Source organism: Wolffia australiana, chromosome 6, assembly GCF_029677425.1.
Source record: "Wolffia australiana isolate 7733 chromosome 6, ASM2967742v1".
Lineage (NCBI taxonomy): Eukaryota > Viridiplantae > Streptophyta > Magnoliopsida > Alismatales > Araceae > Wolffia > Wolffia australiana.
In genome coordinates, this window is record NC_135840.1 from 12372313 (window position 1) to 12394864 (window position 22552).

The window sequence follows — 22552 nt, forward strand, 5'->3', positions numbered from 1 at the left end:
TCTCCCTTCCACTCTCTCTGGCTCCCTCCCTTCCCCTCTCTCCCTCTTTCTCCCTCTCTCCCTCTCTCCCTCTCTGCCTGTCAGCCTGTCTCTCTGTCTTTCTCTCTCTCTGTCTCTCTCCCTTCCGCTCTCTCTCACTATTTCTCCCTCTCTGTCTTCTCCCCCCCTCTCTCTCTCTGCCTCTCTCTGTCTTTCTCTCTCCATTCCGCTCTCTCTCACTCTTTCTCCCTCTCTGTCTTCTCCCCCCCTCTCTCTCTCTGCCTCTCTCTGTCTTTCTCTCTCCATTCCGCTCTCTCTCACTCTTTCTCCCTCTCTGTCTTCTCCCCCCCTCTCTCTCTCTGCCTCTCTCTGTCTTTCTCTCTCTCTGTCTCTCTCCCTTCCGCTCTCTCTCACTCTTTCTCCCTCTCTCTCTTCTCCCCACCTCTCTCTCTCTGCCTCTCTCTGTCTTTCTCTCTCTCTCTGTCTCTCTCCCTTCCGCTCTCTCTCACTCTTTCTCCCTCTCTCTCTTCTCCCCACCTCTCTCTCTCTGCCTGTCTCCCTGTCTTTCTCTCTCTCTGTCCTCTCTCCCCCTCTCTGTCTCCGTCTTTCTCTCTCTCTATCTCTCTCCCTTTCTCTCTCTCTCTCTCTCTGCCTGTCTCTCTCCCTTCCTCTCTCTCTCCCTCTTTCTCCCTCTCTGTCCTCTCTCCCTTTCTCTCTCTCTCTCTGCCTGTCTCCGTCTTTCTCTCTCTCTGTCTCTCTCCCTTTCTCTCTCTCTCTCCCTCTCTCTCTCCCTCCCTCTCTCTCTCTCCCTCTTTCTCCCTCTCTGTCCTCTCTCCCCCTCTCTCTCTCTGCCTGTCTCTGTATTTCTCTCTCTCTATCTTTCTCCCTTTCTCTCTCTCTCTCTCGTTCTCCCTCTCTGTCTCTTACCCGTTCTCTCTCTGTCTCTCTTTCTCTGCCTGTCTCTCTCCCTTTCTCTCTCTCTTTCTCTCTCCGTCTCTATCTCATTTTCTTTCTGTCTCTCTGTTCGTCTCTATCTCAGTTTCGTTCTGTCTCTCTGTCCGTCTCTCTCTTTCTCTCTCCTCTCTATGTTTCTCTCACTCTCGTTCTCTCTCCCTCTCTCTTTATCTTTCGCCCTTTCTCTTCCTATATCTTACTCTGTTTCTCACTCTCTCTATTCCCCTTCATATTTCTCCTCCTCTCTCTCTCTCTCTCTCTCTCTCTCTCTCTCTTTGTGTCGTCTCCAAGTAGTTCGGGAGATGCGATAGCAACCATTCCTAAATGCTCAGCTGACTCTAAATAAGTGATGACAGCCAGAAATTTCTCTGTCTATTTCTCTCTCTCTCTCTCTCTCTCTTCCTCTGTCTCTCCTTCTCTCTTCATCTCTCGCGCTTGCCCTTTCTTTCTCTCCCTCTCTTGTCATCTCTCTTGCTTTCTCTTTCTATCTCTCCCTCTCTCTCCTCTCCCTTTATTCCCCTTCCTCCCTCTCTTTCTCTCAATCTCCTCTCTTTTTTCCCCCCTCTCTCTATTCCCCTTCATATATCTCTCTTTGCCCTTCATAACTGTCTCTTTTCTCTCCTTATATTCCTCTTCCTTTCTCTCTCTTCTCTATCTTTATGCCCTTCATATCTCTCTCTCTCTATCCCCCTTCCTTTCTATCTCTCTCTCTCTTCTCCCTCTCTATTCCCTATCTTCTCTCTATCTATCTTCCTCTCTCTCCTCTCTATTCCCCTTCCTCTCTTTCTCCCTCTTTATTCCCTATATTCTCTCTTTCTCTTTCTCTCTCTATTCCCTTCCTCTTTCTCTCTCTCTATTCCCTTCCTCTCTTTCTCCTCTATTGCCCTTCCTCTCTCTCTCTCTCTCCTCCCTCCCTATTCCCCACCTCTATCTCTCTCTATTTTTCACTCTCTCTCTCTCTCTTCCCCTTCCTCTCTCTCCTCCCTCCCTATTCCCCACCTCTATCTCTCTCTATTTTTCACTCTCTCTCCTCTCTATTCCCCTTCCTCTCTCTCCTCCCTCCCTATTCCCCACCTCTATCTCTCATTCTCTCTCTATTTTTCACTCTCTCTCCTCTCTATTCCCCTTCCTCTCTCTCCTCCCTCCCTATTCCCCACCTCTATCTCTCATTCTCTCTCTATTTTTCACTCTCTCTCCTCTCTCTCTCTCTTGTGGGGTCTCCCAGCAGTCTGGGAGATGCGATAGCAACCATTCATAAATGGTCAGCTGGCTCTACGTGCCAGTGATGCCCCCCTCATCCACAGAGGAATCTTCTTGTCTTAACATGGCATTATCACTCAAATACCAAAGGTATTCAATGTTTCCCCCTCCTAAATTTATTTCTTCCCCCAAAACTCCCGGTTTTATATTATATCTGATTCTGCCTTTCTTTGCCATTTTCTCTCTCTTTTTAAAAATATAGTAGTCGGGTTTGAAAGAAATAAAGAATCTTGCACTTAGAAAATACTTGCCACTGACTAGTTTAATCTGTATATTCTATTATTTAAGCAGTAGAATTAAATATTTGTCCCAACTACTCCATTAATCATATTTCAGGATTTTTTAAGGAAATGTTTCTTGAAATGCTGCTTAGCTTTAGAAATCCTCACTGATATACAAGTATACCAAAGACATGATATCTGCAACTGAGGATTCAGAGAATATTATGGAAATTGAGAAAAATATTTTCTGAGGGACTACTACTATATTCTTAGAACTAATTCAAATATGATGATGACTGGCAACCTAAACTAATATATGAAAATTATTAATTTCAAATGGAATCTCATCTTAGAAGGGCATATGCGAGCATGATTTATTCAAGATTCATATGTTTCTGTCAAGTTAATAGTGGACAATAACTTTTTTCCTGCAAGTATGTAGAACAAGTCTAAAAAGAGCACGCTGAATATGGTAAATAAATGTAGCCTGACCAAACAAAATATTCTATAAAGGAACCTGCTCTTGAAATTGTCGCCATGAGGAATATAAACAAAATGTTGGTAAGTTTTATTTTTCACTAAGTGATGAATTATGACTGACGTATGCATTTCCTTTTGGTACTCGGGATGTATAAGTGACTCCATGTATCACTTGAGATATTTACGCTTGCTACGTGCCTACAAACTCGGAGCAAAATTTAGTGAAATTTTGCTAATTTATTACCACTAAAATAATAATAAAAAGTGATGAAAGCTGGCTTTCATAAGATCCAAGTTGGTCAGAAATAGCTATGCAACAAACAGAACTTGAAAGCTCTAATGGCATTACTCAAATAAAACACGAGACAAGGACTAAAGAAGAAGATAACTTCAATGGTGGGTCCACCAATCCGGCGTTTCTCGTACCTTCCGAGCCCACTTAGTGGTCCACCGATCGGACGGTCCAGAAATCTCGGATGGCCGAAGCTTCGGCTATTTAAGCTGGAAAAATGGCGCCATGGTTGTTACAGCTGGTGGCAAGAACAACGAAGAAGAGGGCTCGAGATCAAGAAGAAGAAGAAGAAGATCGAGGCTCTGTTCTTCGTCAAGATCTGCTGCATGTCAGATTTTGGAAGCGAAAAGAGATACTACGACGGATTCGGCGAGCTCGACAACCCTCTGCAATGGCCGCAGCTTCGGAAAAGACGACGTCGTGCTGTAGATCGACCTCTACGGCCGTTGTCAAGGCTGCAGGAGTGGCCAGTAGCGTTGGAGATGGAGATACGCGAGAATGGAGCTTGGGGAACGAGAGATCGGCGTCTAAGGTGACGACGGCGATAGTTGAGTCTATCGCTGATGTCCAGGATCCGCCTCTTCCCAAGCCTCCGACGAAAGGTGAATTTATTTCCAATTATTTTGATTTTTAATGTCATTTTCGCTGAATCTTGTGTTGTGTTGCGTTTTTTGACTTGCATGCCGGATGTAATGCCTCTTTCCTAGTGTCGGAGATTCCTGATGGGATATTGCAAGAGGGGATTGTACGCTCGAGCTGGGTCGAGTGTTAACAGAGGGTTAGGAAGCATTACTTGATTTTTGAAAGTGACTAAATTATTGTCTCCAGTGACGGAATTATTTATATATGAGATCTCCAAGATGATCAACTATTTATTTCAAAATGTGTTCTCGTCATTAAGTTCCATACTATACAAGGGTGCCAATTACTTTCTAATCTACCGCGGATTTTCTTCTTACCTTGTAAATCTTAGCGTCTTAGAGGCGTATTAAAAAGGAGATTGATGTCAACTTCCTTGTGGCCACAGGCTTGAGCTGGGTTGAGTCTTAGCAGATTATTAGGATGCATTCCTTGATTACAGAGTCATATCATATTTTTTCGCGGATTCGTTAAAGTGGCTGAATTACTTTCTCCAATGACGGATTTACATTCAATTTCAAATTCTATGCGTTTTTATGAAATCTCCAAGACTGCCTAATATTGTTTTCAGATTAAAACTTGTTTTTATGTTCCAAACTCTTCATTGGGGCCTGTTACGTCTTAACCTACCATGAGATTTAAGTTTTCCCCTTAACTTAGCTCCCAAATGATGTAATACATATAAATGAAAGTCACGGTGATCTGGGGGAACATAGACTTTTCCCCCTGATATGTTTAGATATTTTGAGTAATTGAGCTGAAGAATGCAATGTATGGTTTCTAGCTGTTTACATTGCGATTTTTGTATCATGGTTTGGTTGGAATTACCAATAAAAGGCTCTAAGACGCTTCAAGTGATGTGTAAAACTAAAAAACATGGAAGTAAGTTCCACTGCTTTCCCATCTTTATTAGATATTTTAAGCTCGTTTGTCTTAAAGGTTCTAAGAATTTTGGTTTTGGAGTATTTCTGGCCACTTCTATGTTCTATTCCCTCGACTATTTTATTCATCCTGTCCTAAAATCATTTTTTTTCTGATATATTCGAGTTAAACTGACGGCTGTTGGTACATTTGGTCTGGGTCATCTACTGTGGGTTCTTTTATTAATAATTTAAATATTTTTCCATGTCTGATTTAGTGATTACCAATCCAGCCATTCAAATGATGACTCGTGCCCAAACAAGCCACCCATTAGACCCGCTGTCTGCTGCTGAAATCGCAGTTGCAGTGGCCACTGTTAGGGCAGCCGGTGCCACCCCTGAGGTCACAACCTTAACCTTAACCAATCTCTGTGGTCTGATGTCCTTGCCATTCTCAATCTCTCCCTCTCTTCTTTCCAGGTTCGAGACAGCATGCGCTTCATAGAAGTAGTCTTGCTGGAACCAGAAAAGCACGTCGTTGCTTTGGCGGACGCCTACTTTTTCCCTCCTTTTCAGCCTTCTCTATTGACAAAAACCAAAGGAGGACCCATTATTCCGACCAGGCTTCCCCCGAGGCAGGCCAGGCTTGTTGTCTACAACAAGCAATCTAATGAAACCAGCGTGTGGATTGTAGAGCTCTCAGAGGTCCATGCAACCACACGAGGTGGGCATCACAGGGGCAAAGTTATCTCATCAGAGGTGGTTCCCGATGTTCAACCTCCCATGGTAAGTACAGGACAAGCTGAGGAATCACGCGTTCCATTTTACAGCATTTTTTCTGTCAATATATGGTGTTTTACTGCTTTGTCGGGTGACCACCTTAAATCACTTTTCAAAAAAAAAAAATATTTGGTGTTTTACTTGGTTTATTTATCTTCCAGGACGCAGCAGAATATGCTGAATGTGAGGCAGTGGTCAAGGACTACCCTCCGTTTGCAGAGGCCATGAAGAAGAGGGGAATCGATGACCTGGACCTTGTCATGGTTGATCCATGGTGATTAAACATCGGAAACCTTTTAATTGCACTCGAACCATAACTTTTTCTGTACTATCGATTGATCTGGGGCATTGACTTGGTCAGGTGTGTTGGCTATTACAGTGAGGCTGATGCCCCAAGCCGCAGACTGGCAAAGCCGTTCATCTTTTGCAGGACGGAGAGCGATTGCCCCTTGGAAAATGGGTATGCCCGGCCTGTGGAGGGTATCCATGTTCTGGTGGACATGCAAAACATGGTCGTGATTGAATTCGAAGATAGAAAGCTCATTCCTTTGCCGTCTGCCGACCCATTACGGAACTACACTGCAGGAGAGACGCGTGGTGGCGTTGACCGAAGCGACGTCAAGCCTCTTCTTATCCTCCAGCCGGAGGGGCCCAGCTTCCGCGTCAATGGGAACTTCGTAGAGTGGCAAAAGGTTATTTCTATATTATCCATTTCAGTATTTATTTATTTACTTTATTTATTTTCTTCATCCTTCTATTTGTTACTTTATTTCTGAATTTTCTTTTACCTTGGTTGTGGTGAAATTTCTGGGTATTTCAAATTTTGTATTTTTCTTATTTTTTAAACAGGGGTTACGGTGCCGTAAAAGGTTAATTTCCTCATCGTATTCTCTATTTTAATCATCCCTGTGATCTGAAACATTGATTTTACGAAACATCTACTATACGGGTTTGTCATATTTTTTGTTTTCCTGTTTCACCTTTAAAACGGGAGTATATATTTTGGATTTGTAATCTGATTTTTTAAACTGGGCATTCTCGCAGTGGAATTTTCGAATAGGGTTTACCCCCAGGGAGGGTCTGGTCATACACTCAGTGGCCTATGTGGATGGCAGCCGAGGGCGAAGGCCTGTGGCCCACCGGCTGAGCTTTGTGGAGATGGTGGTCCCCTACGGTGACCCCAACGACCCGCACTACCGCAAGAACGCCTTTGACGCGGGAGAAGACGGACTTGGCAAGAATGCCCACTCCCTCAAAAAGGTTATGTCAATGTTGACCAAATCCAGGTTGAATTGACCCTAATGCCCTTGCCATCTCCTCCTTCAGGGATGTGACTGCCTGGGGTATATCCGGTACTTCGACGCCCATTTCACCAACTTTACCGGCGGTGTGGAGACGATTGAGAACTGTGTCTGCCTTCACGAGGAAGACCACGGGATCCTCTGGAAGCACCAGGACTGGCGAACCGGCCTGGCTGAGGTACGCCGGTCCAGACGGCTGACTGTCTCCTTCATATGCACCGTGGCCAACTACGAGTATGGGTTCTTCTGGCACTTTTACCAGGTAATGATAAAAACTGACGATCAAGTCTACGTTTCCGTAATTATGATAGAATTAACCGTCATGTGCAGGATGGGAAGATTGAGGCGGAAGTTAAACTTACTGGGATTCTCAGCTTGGGGGCGTTGCAGCAGGGGGAAATAAGGAAGTATGGCACCACCATCGCGCCGGGGCTGTATGCGCCGGTGCACCAGCATTTCTTCGTTGCCCGCATGGACATGTCCGTGGACTGCAAGCCCACCGAGGGCTATAACCAGGTGAGATGGTGAAGAACGTTATGTTTTCCGTAAAATTGGTTTTCTTGTGGTTCTAATCACATTTTTTTAGGTTGTGGAGGTGAATGTCAAGGTGGAGGATCCAGGGGAAAATAATATTCATAATAATGCCTTTTATGCCGAGGAGAAGGTTCTCAGATCTGAGTTGCAGGCCATGCGCGATTGCAGTCCTTTCTCTGCCCGTCACTGGATCGTAAGGATGCCCCATTTTACTTTTTATTTTCTTCATTTCTGTGTGCTCCCATGCTATGTTAGGCAATGATTTTTTTTTCTTTTCTGAATCCCTTTATCTATCGTTTTATTAGGATAAAATTTCCCCTGGAGAGCCTTTCTTTTTTATAATTTTCTAGTACCTGCCAGGATTTCTTTTTTTTACATGGTACAATTCCCATGTCTCTATTATATTTTTATGTCTTAAATAGCTGCTCGGGCACAAATACCATTTCTTTTACATGATAATTTGGATGCCCGTGCCCTGTGCCTCCCCAAAAAATGTAACTTCTTTTTTTTTGTTTCAAATGATTCCAATTTCTCCGAATTTGGATAATTTTCAGATTCGGAACACGAGAACAGTAAATCGGACGGGGCAGCTGACAGGGTACAAGCTGGTGCCCGGGTCCAACTGCCTGCCGCTAGCTGGCCCCACGGCCAAGTTTCTCAGAAGGGCAGCATTTCTGAAGCACAACCTCTGGGTGACGGCCTACAAACGTGGCGAGATGTACCCGGGTGGTGAGTTCCCCAATCAGAATCCTCGACTTCACGAGGGCCTCGCCACATGGGTAAAGCAGGACCGCTCGCTCGAAGAATCCGATGTCGTCCTCTGGTTCGTGGGTCCCCACCAACCCATTTCCTTTTTAATCCATAGCAAACAATTAATCAATCTAATCCCCCCTCTCCAGGTATGTCTTCGGTGTCACTCACATTCCGCGTTTAGAGGACTGGCCGGTCATGCCTGTTGAGCACATCGGCTTCATGCTCATGGTAATGCTATTAACCTAAGTTGGATCCCCTAATCTTTGCCGACTCAAGCGAAAGACTTAATTGGATTCAAATTTTGGCCCAGATTAGGTTCCTCTGAATATTTCTTTTAACATTGATGATCTAAATTGGCTCCCAGAATCTTTGCTGAAGCTACATAAATTGAGATGAGATTTGGTTTATGATAGTTTCGTATTTGGGTTAATGTCAGCCGCACGGGTTCTTCAATTGCTCTCCGGCGGTAGATGTGCCGCCCAGCATTGGGGCGGAGACGGAGATTAAGGAGAACGGCTCGCCCAAGACAATTGAAACGGCGCTAGTGGCCAAGCTCTGACCTGGTTAGCCTCTAACATCTTCCTGTTCAATTACTGTGGACTCCTGATAAAAAATACTAGATGCTTTCATTTCTCTCTCCACATGGTATCTGTCTGTCAATGTGTTTGTCTTTCCTTGTCTCTTATTCTTTTACTAGTTGGGCAGCCAGCCTGGCCATGCTTGTTAAAATTAAGAACTAAAGTCAAGATCAGTCTCACGTTAAATACATTTCAAGAACTAAAGTCAATAGTCATCATTAATGCAAGGGAGCTTCTGTGTCTAACTGTCAATCTTAATTTTTTTATATTAGTTTGAAGCCTCTTCAAGTCAGATCTCAGTGATTGTCAATGCATGACATTTAGTACACAACCATAAATTTATCTTTAATAAGTTATAGATGAAGATCAATTCAGATAACATTGCAGAGATTTTCATAGGAATCGTGCAGACAACTGAGTGATGGTATGAACAAAGAACCATCCTCGGGAATTTTCAAATAGAAATTTTGCCTGTAGTTCTGAAACCAGATCAAATCTCCGGGTACACCAAATGAATAAAACAATCCTCTTTGGAATTTCTCTGGCCTTCTCTGCTTATGAAGACCTAGCTTTTACGATGTGCTTCTCTCAGTGATAAATATATGGTCGAAATGGAAAACTCATGGGTGGAGAGGGTAACGTATAGACCGTAGCCTTTACGTAGTAGAGCCTTGGAAAGTTATAGTCTGGGTCTCCTCGTAGGGATGGTATCTCTCGTAGATCTGACCATGTATTATACCAATGTTCCCCCCTATTTTGACCAGCTTGTCAACAAGTTGCTGACCCATGTTAACTTGGGACCAGGATTCTTCTTGATCGTTGTGCTAGAGATTTCATAAGACAAGACTTTAGCTTCAATGGACTTATCAATGCAAGAGGAAGATAATCCAAATCCCACACATGCGTCGTAAGGTGCATGTGCAAGTTCAAACTCATGAAAGGGGAATGAGGTTAGTGTTTAATAATAGGAGGGGGAGTAGCTGAGTAGGTATTAATAGACTGAGATTCTTCTAGTTTCAGCTCATGGGAGAGAGATCTAATGAACCAGAAATTAGGGTTAAAAATGTTGTTTAATTATTCTGGTCATGCAACGATATTTCTAATTTTCCTTGCACGCATAGGGCATAGAAGGGTCTAATCCACATGGAGCAAGTATTTTACAAGTTAATTTAATCTTTCATTTCTATTTTTTATTTTTAATATTTATTATAGCAATTTAATCTAAATTAATAAAATAAAACTAGAGAGAATAATTGTAAAATAATTAGAAAGTTTTTTCTAATAATTAGAAATTATTTTTTCTAAAATAATTTGTAAAATATTCAGATTGATAAAATAAATTTATAGTTTTATTACGCATTTTATAGAACAAAAATAGTGAGTAATTCTACTCAAATACCTTCATAGTGCTTTGGTAGTGCCTGGTGGCGATTGGTGGCGATGGATGTTAGTGGAGTAGAGTAGAGGGCATGAGAGAGATACCACCACTAATTGCAACAGATATGCGTGATGAGCAGCAGAGATGAAGGTGACGTACATGATGGTGAAACCTAGGGTATCGGCGATGATAACCAAGGTAAAAGGACAAAGACACGAGTTTAAAAAAAATGAAGAACACACTAACCTCATTGCCACGTGCCCAACATGCCATGTGGTGCAAGAACAGACCCAAACAAGATTTTGAATGAGCAAATCAGCCCGTCAATCATAATTAGGAACACAATCCAAACATGCTTTTTTGACAAGGATGGTGGGTTTTATTTATAGATCCAAGATGGAAGATGCAAGAGGGAAAGATGAAACTACCCTCAAAATTTTAGCTTGAAACTCTTCCTTCATCATTAGTTATCATTGTTTCAATTTGGAGCAATTTGAGCCATCCATTTTCTCTCTCCTCCGATTAGTATGGCAGGATGCCAGCATAGCACACACTTCGGGAGCAAAAATAGTCAAAAAAATTATTTAAAATATTTTTAAAAATTGATAATCATATTTTTAACTTTTAACATTATTTTCTATAGGAATTTTACATAAGAAAATTCCATTACAATACTAAAACATCTAGAAAAATCAGAATGCCATTTAAAAAATATAAGAAATCCCTAAAAGTATTTGAATAAACCTAAATAACATACATTTAGGATCATTTCAAGAAAAATAAGCATAAAAATATTACTTAAAATAGCAAGATATTTTTTATTATCAAGAATTATATTGGTCATGAAATTAAGGCAAGAAAATTATGTTAAAATACCATAAAATCGAGAAAAAATGGAAATTCATTCAAAAAGAGCAAAAATCATTTCAACATTAATAACATGAATTTAAGATCATTTTTTAAAAAATAAGAACATAAATTATTACTAAAAATATCATGATAATTTGTGATTATCAAGATTTGATCGAGTTTCACTTCTCATTGCTATTGAGGGCAGGCCAATGCGACCAACACTTGTCATTCATCATATTCACATTTAACCCTACTGGAGATTTCTAATTCTGGTTTTCTTCATTTACATTCGCTCATGTATGCTCATCATAATTGCTGATCAACAGTAATGTATAGAGACTTTTGCTGATCTCTTCATCTGGTTTCAGTCCTTGGAATTGAAATGTGAAGTGTTTTTTGATCCACAACAATTCAGTGTCTTAACATCTCCTTCCTAGAAATTCACATCTTAACTCATCTTGTTTGCTTCAAGTGTCACGTATGTCTATGATGGGTGAGGTGCGACTTCAATGTCTCAAGCATTTGGTCCCTCTCCATCAACATCTTCCCAGACTGAGCTCAATGCTGCCTAGGGGAGTCATGTGCTCCACTTACAAGGCTGGTGGCCTACAAAGCTCTAAAAACACATATTCAAACCTGTTTGACTACCTTAATCCTCATGTCTGCTTCTTCATGGTATGGTGAGCTCCTTTTTTGTTTATAGTCCATTTGAAATTTGGAGTTTGGCCTATGAGGAATTCAAGACGATATCCCCCCTTGATGCCACAAAATGGGGGTATTTACGTATACTGTCTATTTGTTAAATTTATTTTCCGTATTCTTTTTTTTTAATATAGGCCATATTCTCCATTGAGAATCTCATGCACCCTTATGAAATACTGCACATGCCAAGACAATCCAACATGACAATGATGTAATACCAAAAGGCTGAAATAGGTTGGCCCAGAATCTATGAATATGTCTTCCCTAATTCTTCTGTGATGGGGGACCATCTTGCCACCAGCAGCAAGGGACGCCAACAATCACACCGAGCAGCCCGAGCCGACGTCCACGATCGCAACTTCAAGTACTCGGCCTAGCAATGGTTGACATTTTCGGTGTTATTTTCTGTTTATTTTGAATTATCTTCTGAAATGTTTTGGATTGGGCCATGGTGTTTGGGCCTCGTGTTTGTTATTTTCATTATGTGTACTGGACATTAAGGGGAATCCTCATCACGAGACGGGTTTCCCCTCGTTTCGGCCCCCTTGCGCATCTACCTCTACTATATAATGGGACAGCATGCCCAAGGAGGGCATGGGAGTTTATTGAAGTTGAAAGGATTTTCCTCAATCGGCTCCTGCCTCCTCCCTTTGGGAGCTACCTTTACTGTTGTCTAGCATAGATTGTGGGAAGCTGCACGCCATGACGCTTCTCCTTACACAATGACACCATTCCTTGGAGACAACCGTTCAAGGCCATCCTTTTCCACGTTCGTATCGTTTAGTGCCGCGACTTCTTGAACCCCTTTCAAGAACACCCTCCGCCCCTCTCTTTATCCTACAAGAAACATCTCTCTGGAGTTTCCTCCTGCACGTCGTCTATGACGCTCGCCGGCAACCTTGGATTGCTTGCCTCTGCCAAGAAACCAGGTTCTTGGAGGTTATCCTCCAAGAATCCATTGAATCACCGTTAACACTGTCCATTTGACCTCTGTTAACGACTTCGATCTGCTAAGCTCTGCGCGCCACGCCTGAGAGCCCATGCACTGCGCGCTGTGTCTGCTCTGCGTGGCCACACCATGTGCACCTGCACACCCTATGCACGCTGTGCCCTCGCACACCGCACGCCCACACACGCATTTTCACCCCCCGGCACGCCCGCTCGCCTGTGTGCCTGCGCGGCCCCGCGAGCCCCCATACCCACGCGTGCCCATGCGCCCCACGTGCATCCCACGTCCAAGAGGCACCCGTGTCCTACGTGTGCACCACGCTTTGCATGCATCCATCTCCTCTACCTCGCATGCCCGCGGCCCTCCGGCATGAGGCCCCCTTGCCTCTGCGCGCCACTACGCGCCGCTGCCTGCCGCGCGCACTTGCACCCACATGCACGCCTGCCATTCCGTGTGTGCCTGTGCCACCGCACTTGCACCGTCACCTCTGACTGCTCTGCTCTCGCCTCGAATAAGTGTTCATGACTTGGTCTACGACACCATAGACTTCGGGTTCTGACCCATCCAGGTTTCGTCTTTTCCCCTTGCTCGCAGTCAAATTATTTCTTTCAGGGCTATCATCGTATGTGTTCCTCTGCCTAGGAACGAGATATTGTAAGATGACTAGCCACCTATTGTCGAGAGGCAGAGATTAATTGTGGTATAACTAGACCTAACAATAGAGGACGTGGATGTCCCTAGGTACTTGGTGCCCCTCATTACTTAGTCATCTAATTGATCTATCGGGGCATTGGGAGTCTGACTTTGATTAGTCAGAACTCCTAGGTTTAATTGATCTTTAAAATTTGTCAGCACTGTTGAACCACTCATTGATTTTCTCACGACCGCATATCATCATATTATACAGTTTAAGTTTTCATCTTGACTTTTTACTGTGTTGTAACACGAGCCGACCGATCCTAGCGTTCTCCGTGTTACATCCCTTTGTGACCTGGTGGCTGTGTGGGAAACATTGCTCTAGGCCTTGATGTCATGTTTCTTCACTTTTCAGAGAAAAAACAGGCCTACCCAATGATAGGCCTCCAAGAATCCAACAAACACCCCACAACACCATAATGGATATCCTTAAGTATTCCCATTAAGAAAAGTGACAATTATGGTAACATTGAGGGGATGACTGCCCTTTATAGAGTATCTTAGAGGGGTGGTGCTCAATGCACATCATATGATTTTCTTCCAATAAGGCTCCTCATCTACTTCATGTTGGATATGAGCTTCTCTCATCTATAAAAAAATTTATCTCCTGAGCTTTTAAAAAGGCTATACTAGGGTTCCCCAATAAAAAAATTAAAACTTGTAGTACCCTGAAAGCCGAAAAATCCACGTGCCTCCCAGATTTGCAGGAGTTGGCAAATTTTGTGAAAACTGCTACCTTTTTGCATTCATTTCCATTCCCTCTAATGAGATCCTATGGCCTAGATATTCTAGATGAGGATTTTCAAAAACAAAATTTGGGTTTATGTGCAGGTGGTGCTCCTACATCATTCTCCTAACTTGGTTCATGTGCTATTTGTGCTGTTTGACTGATTTGCAATAAAAAAATAGATTCTAAAAGAAGACCAGAATGAAGCTATGCAAGTGTGGTTGGAGTATTAGGTTTATCAACACTTGGAATGTTTATGGTGCATTAGCAAATCATGAAGGCATCGCCACAGACTCATAATGCTAATGTGCCACAAATGCCATCTTCTCAATATCCCCCTCATGGATCCTGATTTGATGATAGCCCAAATTTGAGATCCAGCTTTGAGAAGATTCTGATGCTATGAAATAATTTATGTACCAATATGATATATAAGTATTTGGAGGTGAAATATTATTTTATGGACAAAAGTCAACACAAAAGCAAGTCATTGTCCTTGACAAGTAGGGGCACCCTTGGATATGAGCTTTGATAAGGCCAAATGATGCTAGTTGTGAATTGTAAAAGTTTTTCCAACTTATTATTATGGAAGTGTGAATAAATATTCGGAAACAGTTTATTGGACCTGTAATTGGTATGGGGGTGATCTGGTGGTCGAATGGTCTTGGTGAGGGTGGAGACATGATAGCTGTAAATAGGGAAGGACACGGTCCAGTCTCGGTCCGGTTTTACCAAAAACCTAAACCTAGACCTGAAGTTTGGTCCGGTCTCAGTGTCGGTCCGATCCCGGTCTGGTCCGGTCTTCGGTCGGTCAAGTTGACTAATCAATGTGCAATTACATGTTAAGTTGACTTGGCCGTCTCGCCACATCTACATGTTAAATTCCCTCTATTTCTCTCCGGAGCCAAAGCAGTATTGGATAATGAGAGAGAGAGGGAGAGAGAAAGAGAGGAATATGATTAGAGAGTAAGAGTGTGAGAATGTGAGAGGGAGAGATCGAGAGAGTGAGAATGAGAATGAGATAGTGCAAGACAGAGAATACCAGAGGAAGACAGTAAGACAGTGAGAGCGAGAGGGCGAGATTGTGTGTGTGTGAGAGAGAGAAGAGAGAGAGAGAATGAGAGAAAAAGGGAGTAGTTAAGGAGGGATAGAGGGAGTAGTTAAGGAGAGTAGAAGAGGGAGAGAGCAAGAGAGGAGAGGGTGAGAGGGAGACCTGGAGAGGGGAAGTGAGAGAGAGAGAGAGAGAGCAGGCGAGACGGAGAGAGTTCAGTAGGGAGAGAGTGCGCGAGGGAGAGGGAGCAGGCTCGAGGGAGAGAGTATGAGAGAGAATGAGAGAGGGAGAGAAGGAGAGCCAAAGTGTGGGCGAGCAAGCAGAGAACGAGCGGAAGAGAGGTTGACAGAGAGAGGGAGAGAGAAAGTGAGGGTGAGAGAGGAGGAGAGGGAGAGCAGGAGAGAGGGTGAGAGAGAGGGCGAGAGGGTGAGAGAGAAGGGCCTTGAAAAAGGAGAGGGAGAGCTGGTGAGAGAGAGAGGGAGGGAGGAGGAATGGGAGAGTAGGAGAGAGATAGAGAGAAAGAAAATGAGAGGGAGAGAGTGAGAGCGGGAGAGGGTGTGATATGGAAGGACAGAGCGTGAGACCGGAACGAGGGAGAGACCCACAGGGAGAGAGTGGAAGAGAATGAGCGAAAGAGAGGGCTAGAGAAGTAGCGGGAGAGAGGGAGAGAGGGCGAGAGGACGTAAGAGAGTCAGAGAGTGAGAGAGGACATGAGAGAGAGAGTGAGAGAGGACATGAGAGAGAGAGAAAAAGAAAACGAGTTGGAGAGAGAGACGAGGGAAAAGAAAGCAATGAAGACGAGTGCAATATCACGGCAGCATCAACCTCGACTAATAGGATTTAGGAACTAGTTGGTAAAATGAGAATATGTATTTATACTTGTTAAAGAGAAATAGGTTGATAGGATTAAATATAGGATCAAATCTAGTTGTTAGGATTAAATATAGATAGGATTAAATTCAGTGGTTAGGATTAAATCTAGATAGGAGAAACAAACCGTGAGACAAACTAACGGTTATGCTTTAATTAAAATAGACAGTTACAGATCTCGATATATAACTGTCTATAACTATCCATTGTAGAAATATCTATAAATACCAACCCATTTGTAAAGATTTAATAAGAAGGATCAACGATCTTCAATCCTTGTTCTTGTCTCTACATCTGATCTATCTCTATTCTCATTCTTCTCCTTCTTCTACATCTTCTTCTATCTTCTCTGGGCAACTTTACATTGTATCGGAGCCAGTAATCTGAAGGAGCTTTGGGAGAGAAATCGGTTGCTGTGATTTTTGTTCAACATCTCGAATTCGCGTCTCACTGAAATTTGAAGAGAAATCTCCACCGATATTTGTCACGGTGAGGACCTTTGCTGCAAAGATTAGCGCTTTGGAATTGGATCCAAAATTCGAAGAAAAATCACCACTGATATTTGTCTCGACAAAGATCTGTTTGCTGCAAAAATCACCGATATTTGGTTCGGCGTAACTCCCTTAGAACCAGTATATTCTTCCAAAAGCATTGGCCTTGCGATTGGGAGTGAGCTTGATTCTCATCCAAAGAAGCCCATGCGAGACATTCTTCTTCATGATTTCAAGAATATTCAGTCTTCAGAAGTCCTCCCCGACCAGTGCATTCAGCCAGACGTGGCGAAGTCGTGTCTTCACATTGATCTTGCAGAAATTATTTGCAAGGTCACAACAGTTGGTCTTGTGAGTGTGATCCTCTTACAAAAAAGTCCAGAAGACCAGCTCTTCACTCTTCACACCACGTTGTGCCTCATAAGCAGCATTTACAGTCAAAGAAGGGTAAAAGTTGATCTCAATTTCTTCTTCCTTGACGACAACAGAAGTCTGTTGGAGGTCTGGAAAGGCTGCTTGATTAATCAATCTTCACCATGAGCAGTTCAGAGTCTGGAGCTTTGACAGTCACATGACAAATTGCGGCCTTTGTTCCAAGTGGTGCAACAGTTTCTACCAAGCTGAATAAAGGCAATTACCAAGCGTGGAAGAGCTCCATCTTGCCAATTTTAAATGGGTATGATCTAGTTAAATACATCGAAGGCATACTCCACCCATTTCTGTTGCAGATGCAGTGAATTTCGCAACATGGAGAAAGACAGATCAACAAGTACAAAAACCAAGATCTTTCTTTACAAGTGCAGAAAATTTACCTTCAAGTGAAGTCTGGTACCCTGATAGTGGAGCTACACATCATGTTACTTCAGAAAAAAACATGCTTCATCAATCTGGTAGTTATCTTGGAAATGATCAACTTCACATCGGTAATGGCTTAGGTTTGCATATCTTATCCATTGGCTCTTCTAAAATTGTTACACATGATAAAAGTTTATATTTAAAAGATGTGTTGCATGTTCCTAAAATAACTAAAAGTTTACTGTCAATTCGGAAACTAACCATGGATAATGATGTATATGTTGAGTTTCATTCTTCATACTGTCTTGTGAAGGACAAGAAAACAAACAGAGTTCTTAGTCGAGGAACCATTAAGGACGGACTTTACTGCCTCGACTCTTCAAGTTCAAACATGTCTCAAGCTTTTCTGGGAGAAAGAGCTTCAACAAATACCTGGCATGTGTGACTTGGACATCCACATTTACTCATTTTACAGTTTATAATAAAAAAATTTGGTCTTCCAAACTTTCACCTTCGAAAACAATGCCATTGGAAATCATACATTCTGACTTATGGGGACCATCCCCTATACAATCTCACTCGGGTTATCTTTACTATGTTGTGTTCATTGATGATTTCAGTAAATACACCTGGTTATATCCACTTAAAAAGAAATCTGATGTTTTTTCAACATTTCTGGAATTTCAAAAACGAGTTGAAAATCAATTTTCTCTTAAGATTAAGTATTTTTAGTCTGATGAAGGTGGCGTATTTCAAGATCTTCATTCTTTTTTAAAACAAACTGGTATTATTCATAGAATTTTTTGTCCACAGACACGAGAAAAAAATGGTACTGCTGAACGAAAACATAGACATCTTGTTGAAACAGCTTTGGCATTACTTCATCAAGCTAGTATGCCACGAAAGTTTTGGGATGAAGCTGTTTCGACAGCCACTTTTCTCATCAACCGAAGGCTACACCTGCTTTAAAACATAAATCTCCTTTTGAAGTTTTTTTTGTGTTTCTCCTAACTATTCTTGGCTAAGAACTTTTGGATGTCTTTGTTTTCCATATTTAAGATCATATTTGAAACACAAATTAGGTGACAGATCAGAGAAACATGTCTTCATGGGATACAGTACTCATCATGTTGGATACCGATGTCTATCTCTCCATACAGGTAAGTTCTTTATATATCCTCATGTTACTTTTTATGAAGACATTTTTCCTCTTTCAAACCCAACTTTTAAATCATCTATGCCTGGTCTTCTTGGAACTCGACCACCTGATAATTTCTATCCTTTTGCTATCCAATTTTCAAATCCATCTTTAACTTCGATATCCGAATTAACTACAGATCCTCCAACTACAAATGATCACTCATCTCCAGACTCTCATTCAACAATGTTAAAATATTCTCCATCTTGATTTTCTTTTCCTAAAAACAATGAGTCATGTTTTGGCCCTTTGATTTCTAATACTAGCCACGATTCCAGTCAATCATTAATTGATCTATCTACTACTTTAGATAGCACACCTGAACCTGATGCTAAACTTAAAGTAAAAACATTATCTGATGTCTATCTCTCTGATGGAAAATATTGTTCTACATCATCTGCTGTTTTTCATCCGTCCACTTCCTTACCATTGAAAAATTTTACCATTAAACATCCTCTTCCTAGATGCTTTAATACATCAGTACATTCTTTCTTAGAGCCTACCTCGTTTTCAATAGCATCTAAAAATATGAACTGGATGCATGCTATGGAATCTGAATATAAAGCACTTGTTGATAATAATACATGGTTGTGAGTTCCACGAAATCCAAATCTTCATGTTATTGGTTGTAAATAGGTCTATAAACTCAAATATAACTCTTAAGGAGAAATTGATCGTTATAAAGCACATTTAGTAGCTAAAGGATAGAATCATGAAAAAGGTTTTGATTACTTTGAGACCTTCAGTCCAGTTGTTAAACACACTACTATTCACTTACTGTTATCTATTGCTATTAGCAGTCAAACGAAAATTCATCAATTAGATGTCTCTAATGCCTTTTTACATGGGGATCTTTCAGAAACTATATACATGGAAAAACCTCCAGGTTTTAAAAATTCTACCTATCCGGATCATATATGTCAACTTAAGAAGTCAATTTATGGTTTGAACAAGCACCTAGAGCTTGGTTTACAAAATGAAGCACCTTTCTTATTACTCTTGGGTTTTCAGGCTCCAAAACTGATACTTCCCTATTCTATAAACTTGATTATCTTACACCAATTTGTATTCTTATTTATGTAGATGATATTTTGATAATCTGTCCAGCACTGATCCTATCAATAAACTTCTTACTGAACTTCAAACTCGTTTTTCCATTAAAGATCTTGGCCCTGATCATTTCTTTCTTGGTATTGAACTAATTAAGGTCAATAATGGATTTGTTCTTTCGGAGTCTAAATATATTTACTCTATTCTAAAACGAGCCAATCTTGAGAATAGTAAACCATTACCTACTTCATGTCCCTTAAGTCAATCTTCTATTTCATCTTCTTCTTCTGATGTATAAGATGATTCCACTTACAGAAGTTTAGTTGGCAGTCTTCAATATCTTACTTCAACTCATCCTGACATAGCATTTTCTGTTAATAAAGCTTGTCAGAAAATGCATAAACCTACAACTGATGACTGGAGGACTCTAAAACACCTAATTTGCTATCTAAAAGGGAGTATTACATATGGTCTTATGATTTATTCAGATTCTGGTTTGTCTTTAAATGCGTATTGTGATGCCGATTGGGCAGGAAATCAAATAGATAGAAGGTCTACTAGTGGTTATTTAGTATTTTTGGGTAAAAATTTTGTATTTTGGAGTTCAAAGAAACAATCTATTGTTGCTCGATCACGTACTGAAGCAGAATATAAAGCATTGGCAAATGTAGCATATGAGGTTATTTGGATAAATTCTCTTCTCACAGAACTACAGCTGATATCATCGTCTATTCATATGCTTTGGTGTGATAATATTGGAGCTACATATTTAGCCAAAAATCCAGTCTTTCACGCCCGTATGAAGCATATGGAAAGAGATTTTCATTTTGTAAGAGAACAAGTTGCAGCTAATCTTCTCAACATCAAATTCATTACAAGTCAAGGGCAACTGGTGGATGCTCTGACCAAGCCTCTTTCTAAGCCAAGATTCTGGGAGCTACGATCCAAGCTCAACATCTTCTCCATCGCCGATGAGCTTGCAGGGGGATGAAGATGAGTGCAATATCACGACAGCATCAACCTCGACTAATAGGATTTAAGAACTAGTTAGTAAAATGAGAATATGTATTTATACTCGTTAAAGAGAAATAGATTGATAGGATTAAATCTGGTTTTTAGGATTAAATATAGATAGGATTAAATTCAGTGGTTAGGATTAAATCTAGATAGGAGAAACAAACCGTGAGACAAACTAACGGTTATGCTTTAATTAAAATAGACAGTTACAGATCTCGATATATAACTGTCTATAACTATCCATTGTAGAAATATCTATAAATACCAAACCATTTGTAAAGATTTAATAAGAAGGACCAACGATCTTCAATCCTTATTCTTGTCTCTTCATCTGATCTATCTCTATTCTCATTCTTCTCCTTCTTCTACATCTTCTTCTATCTTCTCTGGGCAACTTTACAAGCAAGAGGGAGAGAGAGATAGAGGAAAACAAAACGAGAGGGGGAGATAGAGAGTAATAGAAAATGAGGGGGAGAGAGTGAGAGCAGGGGAGAGGGCGAGAGGGAGGTGGTAAGAAATGTGAGAGAGGGAGAGCAAATAATTGGGAGAACGAGACTGGATCTATGGGAGAGAGAGGGGGCGGAGAGAGAGAGAACGAGAAAGAGAGAGGGGGTGAGAGACAGAGAGAACGAGAAAGAGAGAGGGGGAGAGAGAGGGGCGAGAGACAGAGAGAACAAGAAAAAGAGAGAGGGAGAGAACTAGCGGGAGAGAGGGTGAGAGAGAGAGGAGAGAGAGCGACCGGGAGAGAGGGAGAGAGGAGCAGGAGAGGGGGAGAGAGGATGAGAGAGAGAGAACGAGTGAGAGAGAGGGAGAGACGAGGAGAGAGAGAGAGAAAATGAGAAGGAAAGAGGAAGAGGGTGGACAAGGGCGATAAAAAGAGAGCAAGAGAGGGATAGAGGGTGAGAGAGAGGGCCGGTCTTTGGTTCGGTTTTGAGTGCGAACCGGACACGGACTGGAAGGTTCGGTCAGCCTTAAAAAGGCTGACCGACGGTCCGGTTCGGTCCCGTCTGACTGAATTTTGGTCAGACCGTGTCCTTCCCTAGTTGTAAACATCATCATAAAGTGAGGCTAAAGGTTGAGATTATATCTATGTCTCCCTCCCCTTTCTAAAGGTGTATCTATATGGTTGACAAAATAAGGTACATATGAAGATCTCATGAGGGAGAAATTCATTGCTTTTGGACCTGATGATTGATCTTTCAGGGAGATGGCTTACTCCCAATTCCTGATCTAGGGTATGTCATGTGGCATCCAAAGGAAGTTTCAGATCACCATTGTGTCTACCAGCGGCTCCATGTCAAGCCTCTTGATACCCCCTGAAATTTCCCTTGAATGTACCTTTCTCCACTTAAATTCCTTCATGAATGTATCCACAGTTCATGGACCAACAGCCCAACACATGTGGAAAAGGCAGACGTAGGCTTGAAAGGCACAATGCCAAAAAAATTGCAATCCTAGCTTTATCATCCACAAAGTTATCCAACTTTCAAATCCCACTAAATCATCATTGTAGAAAAACCATTTTGACACCTCACTCTGAATATGAGGAAGCCACACATTGACACTCCCAATCATTGAATGTATAATATTGTAAATATGAATAACCCAATCTTTCATTAATAATCTCTTTTGGGTCTGTACCTAAAAATTGCTTGATGCCAGCCATTTAGTGATGGTGCTGTGATTCTTGATGATCTCCCTCATGATCGTTACCACGGTAAATTCTTCATGGTTGGGCAGTCTATTCTGAAAAGTTTCTCACCTGTGCAAATTTTTCGATTGCATGAGAAGCCCTTTGCAATGTATGGTGCAAATTTGTGCAAAAATATGCATTACACATTGAAGAAATTTGGACAGAGGAAGACCCATAATTTTGATTTTAAAAAACTTCCTTACTCAATGCCACTTGATTTTAGAATACAATCAAAGAGAAAAAAATATTTAAACAGCCATACTCAGATATCACCCTAGAAAGTTAGCATAATAAAATAATTATTGGTGTGAAATTAATTTCATAATTATTGGATTTCACCACTAGGTATGGAACAATTATAATATTATCCAAATTTTGGCAACATGATTAATAGTAGAGTAAATTATTTAACATCACGGCTAAACTGATAATTTTTGGATTCCACTCTTGGT

At 41.5% G+C, this 22552-nt stretch overlaps 1 protein-coding gene across 2 annotated transcripts; it reads left to right on the forward strand.

Annotated features, from left to right (window-relative positions):
- Positions 1-3388: 3388 nt before the first annotated feature.
- On the forward strand, positions 3389-8694 carry LOC144704154 (Copper amine oxidase family protein). Of its 2 annotated transcripts, none has more exons than XM_078576434.1 (12): positions 3389-3788; positions 4964-5088; positions 5166-5471; positions 5627-5739; positions 5827-6157; positions 6510-6725; positions 6792-7028; positions 7097-7282; positions 7353-7493; positions 7855-8123; positions 8200-8281; positions 8490-8694. In XM_078576434.1, the coding sequence occupies exons 1-12, from the start codon at positions 3404-3406 to the stop codon at positions 8610-8612; spliced, it is 2514 nt and encodes an 837-aa protein (XP_078432560.1). In that variant the 5' UTR covers positions 3389-3403; the 3' UTR covers positions 8613-8694. The 2 variants fall into 2 exon arrangements, with proteins under 2 accessions (XP_078432560.1, XP_078432562.1); XM_078576436.1 differs by having other exon boundaries at positions 4979-5088.
- The last annotated feature ends 13858 nt before the right edge of the window (positions 8695-22552 follow it).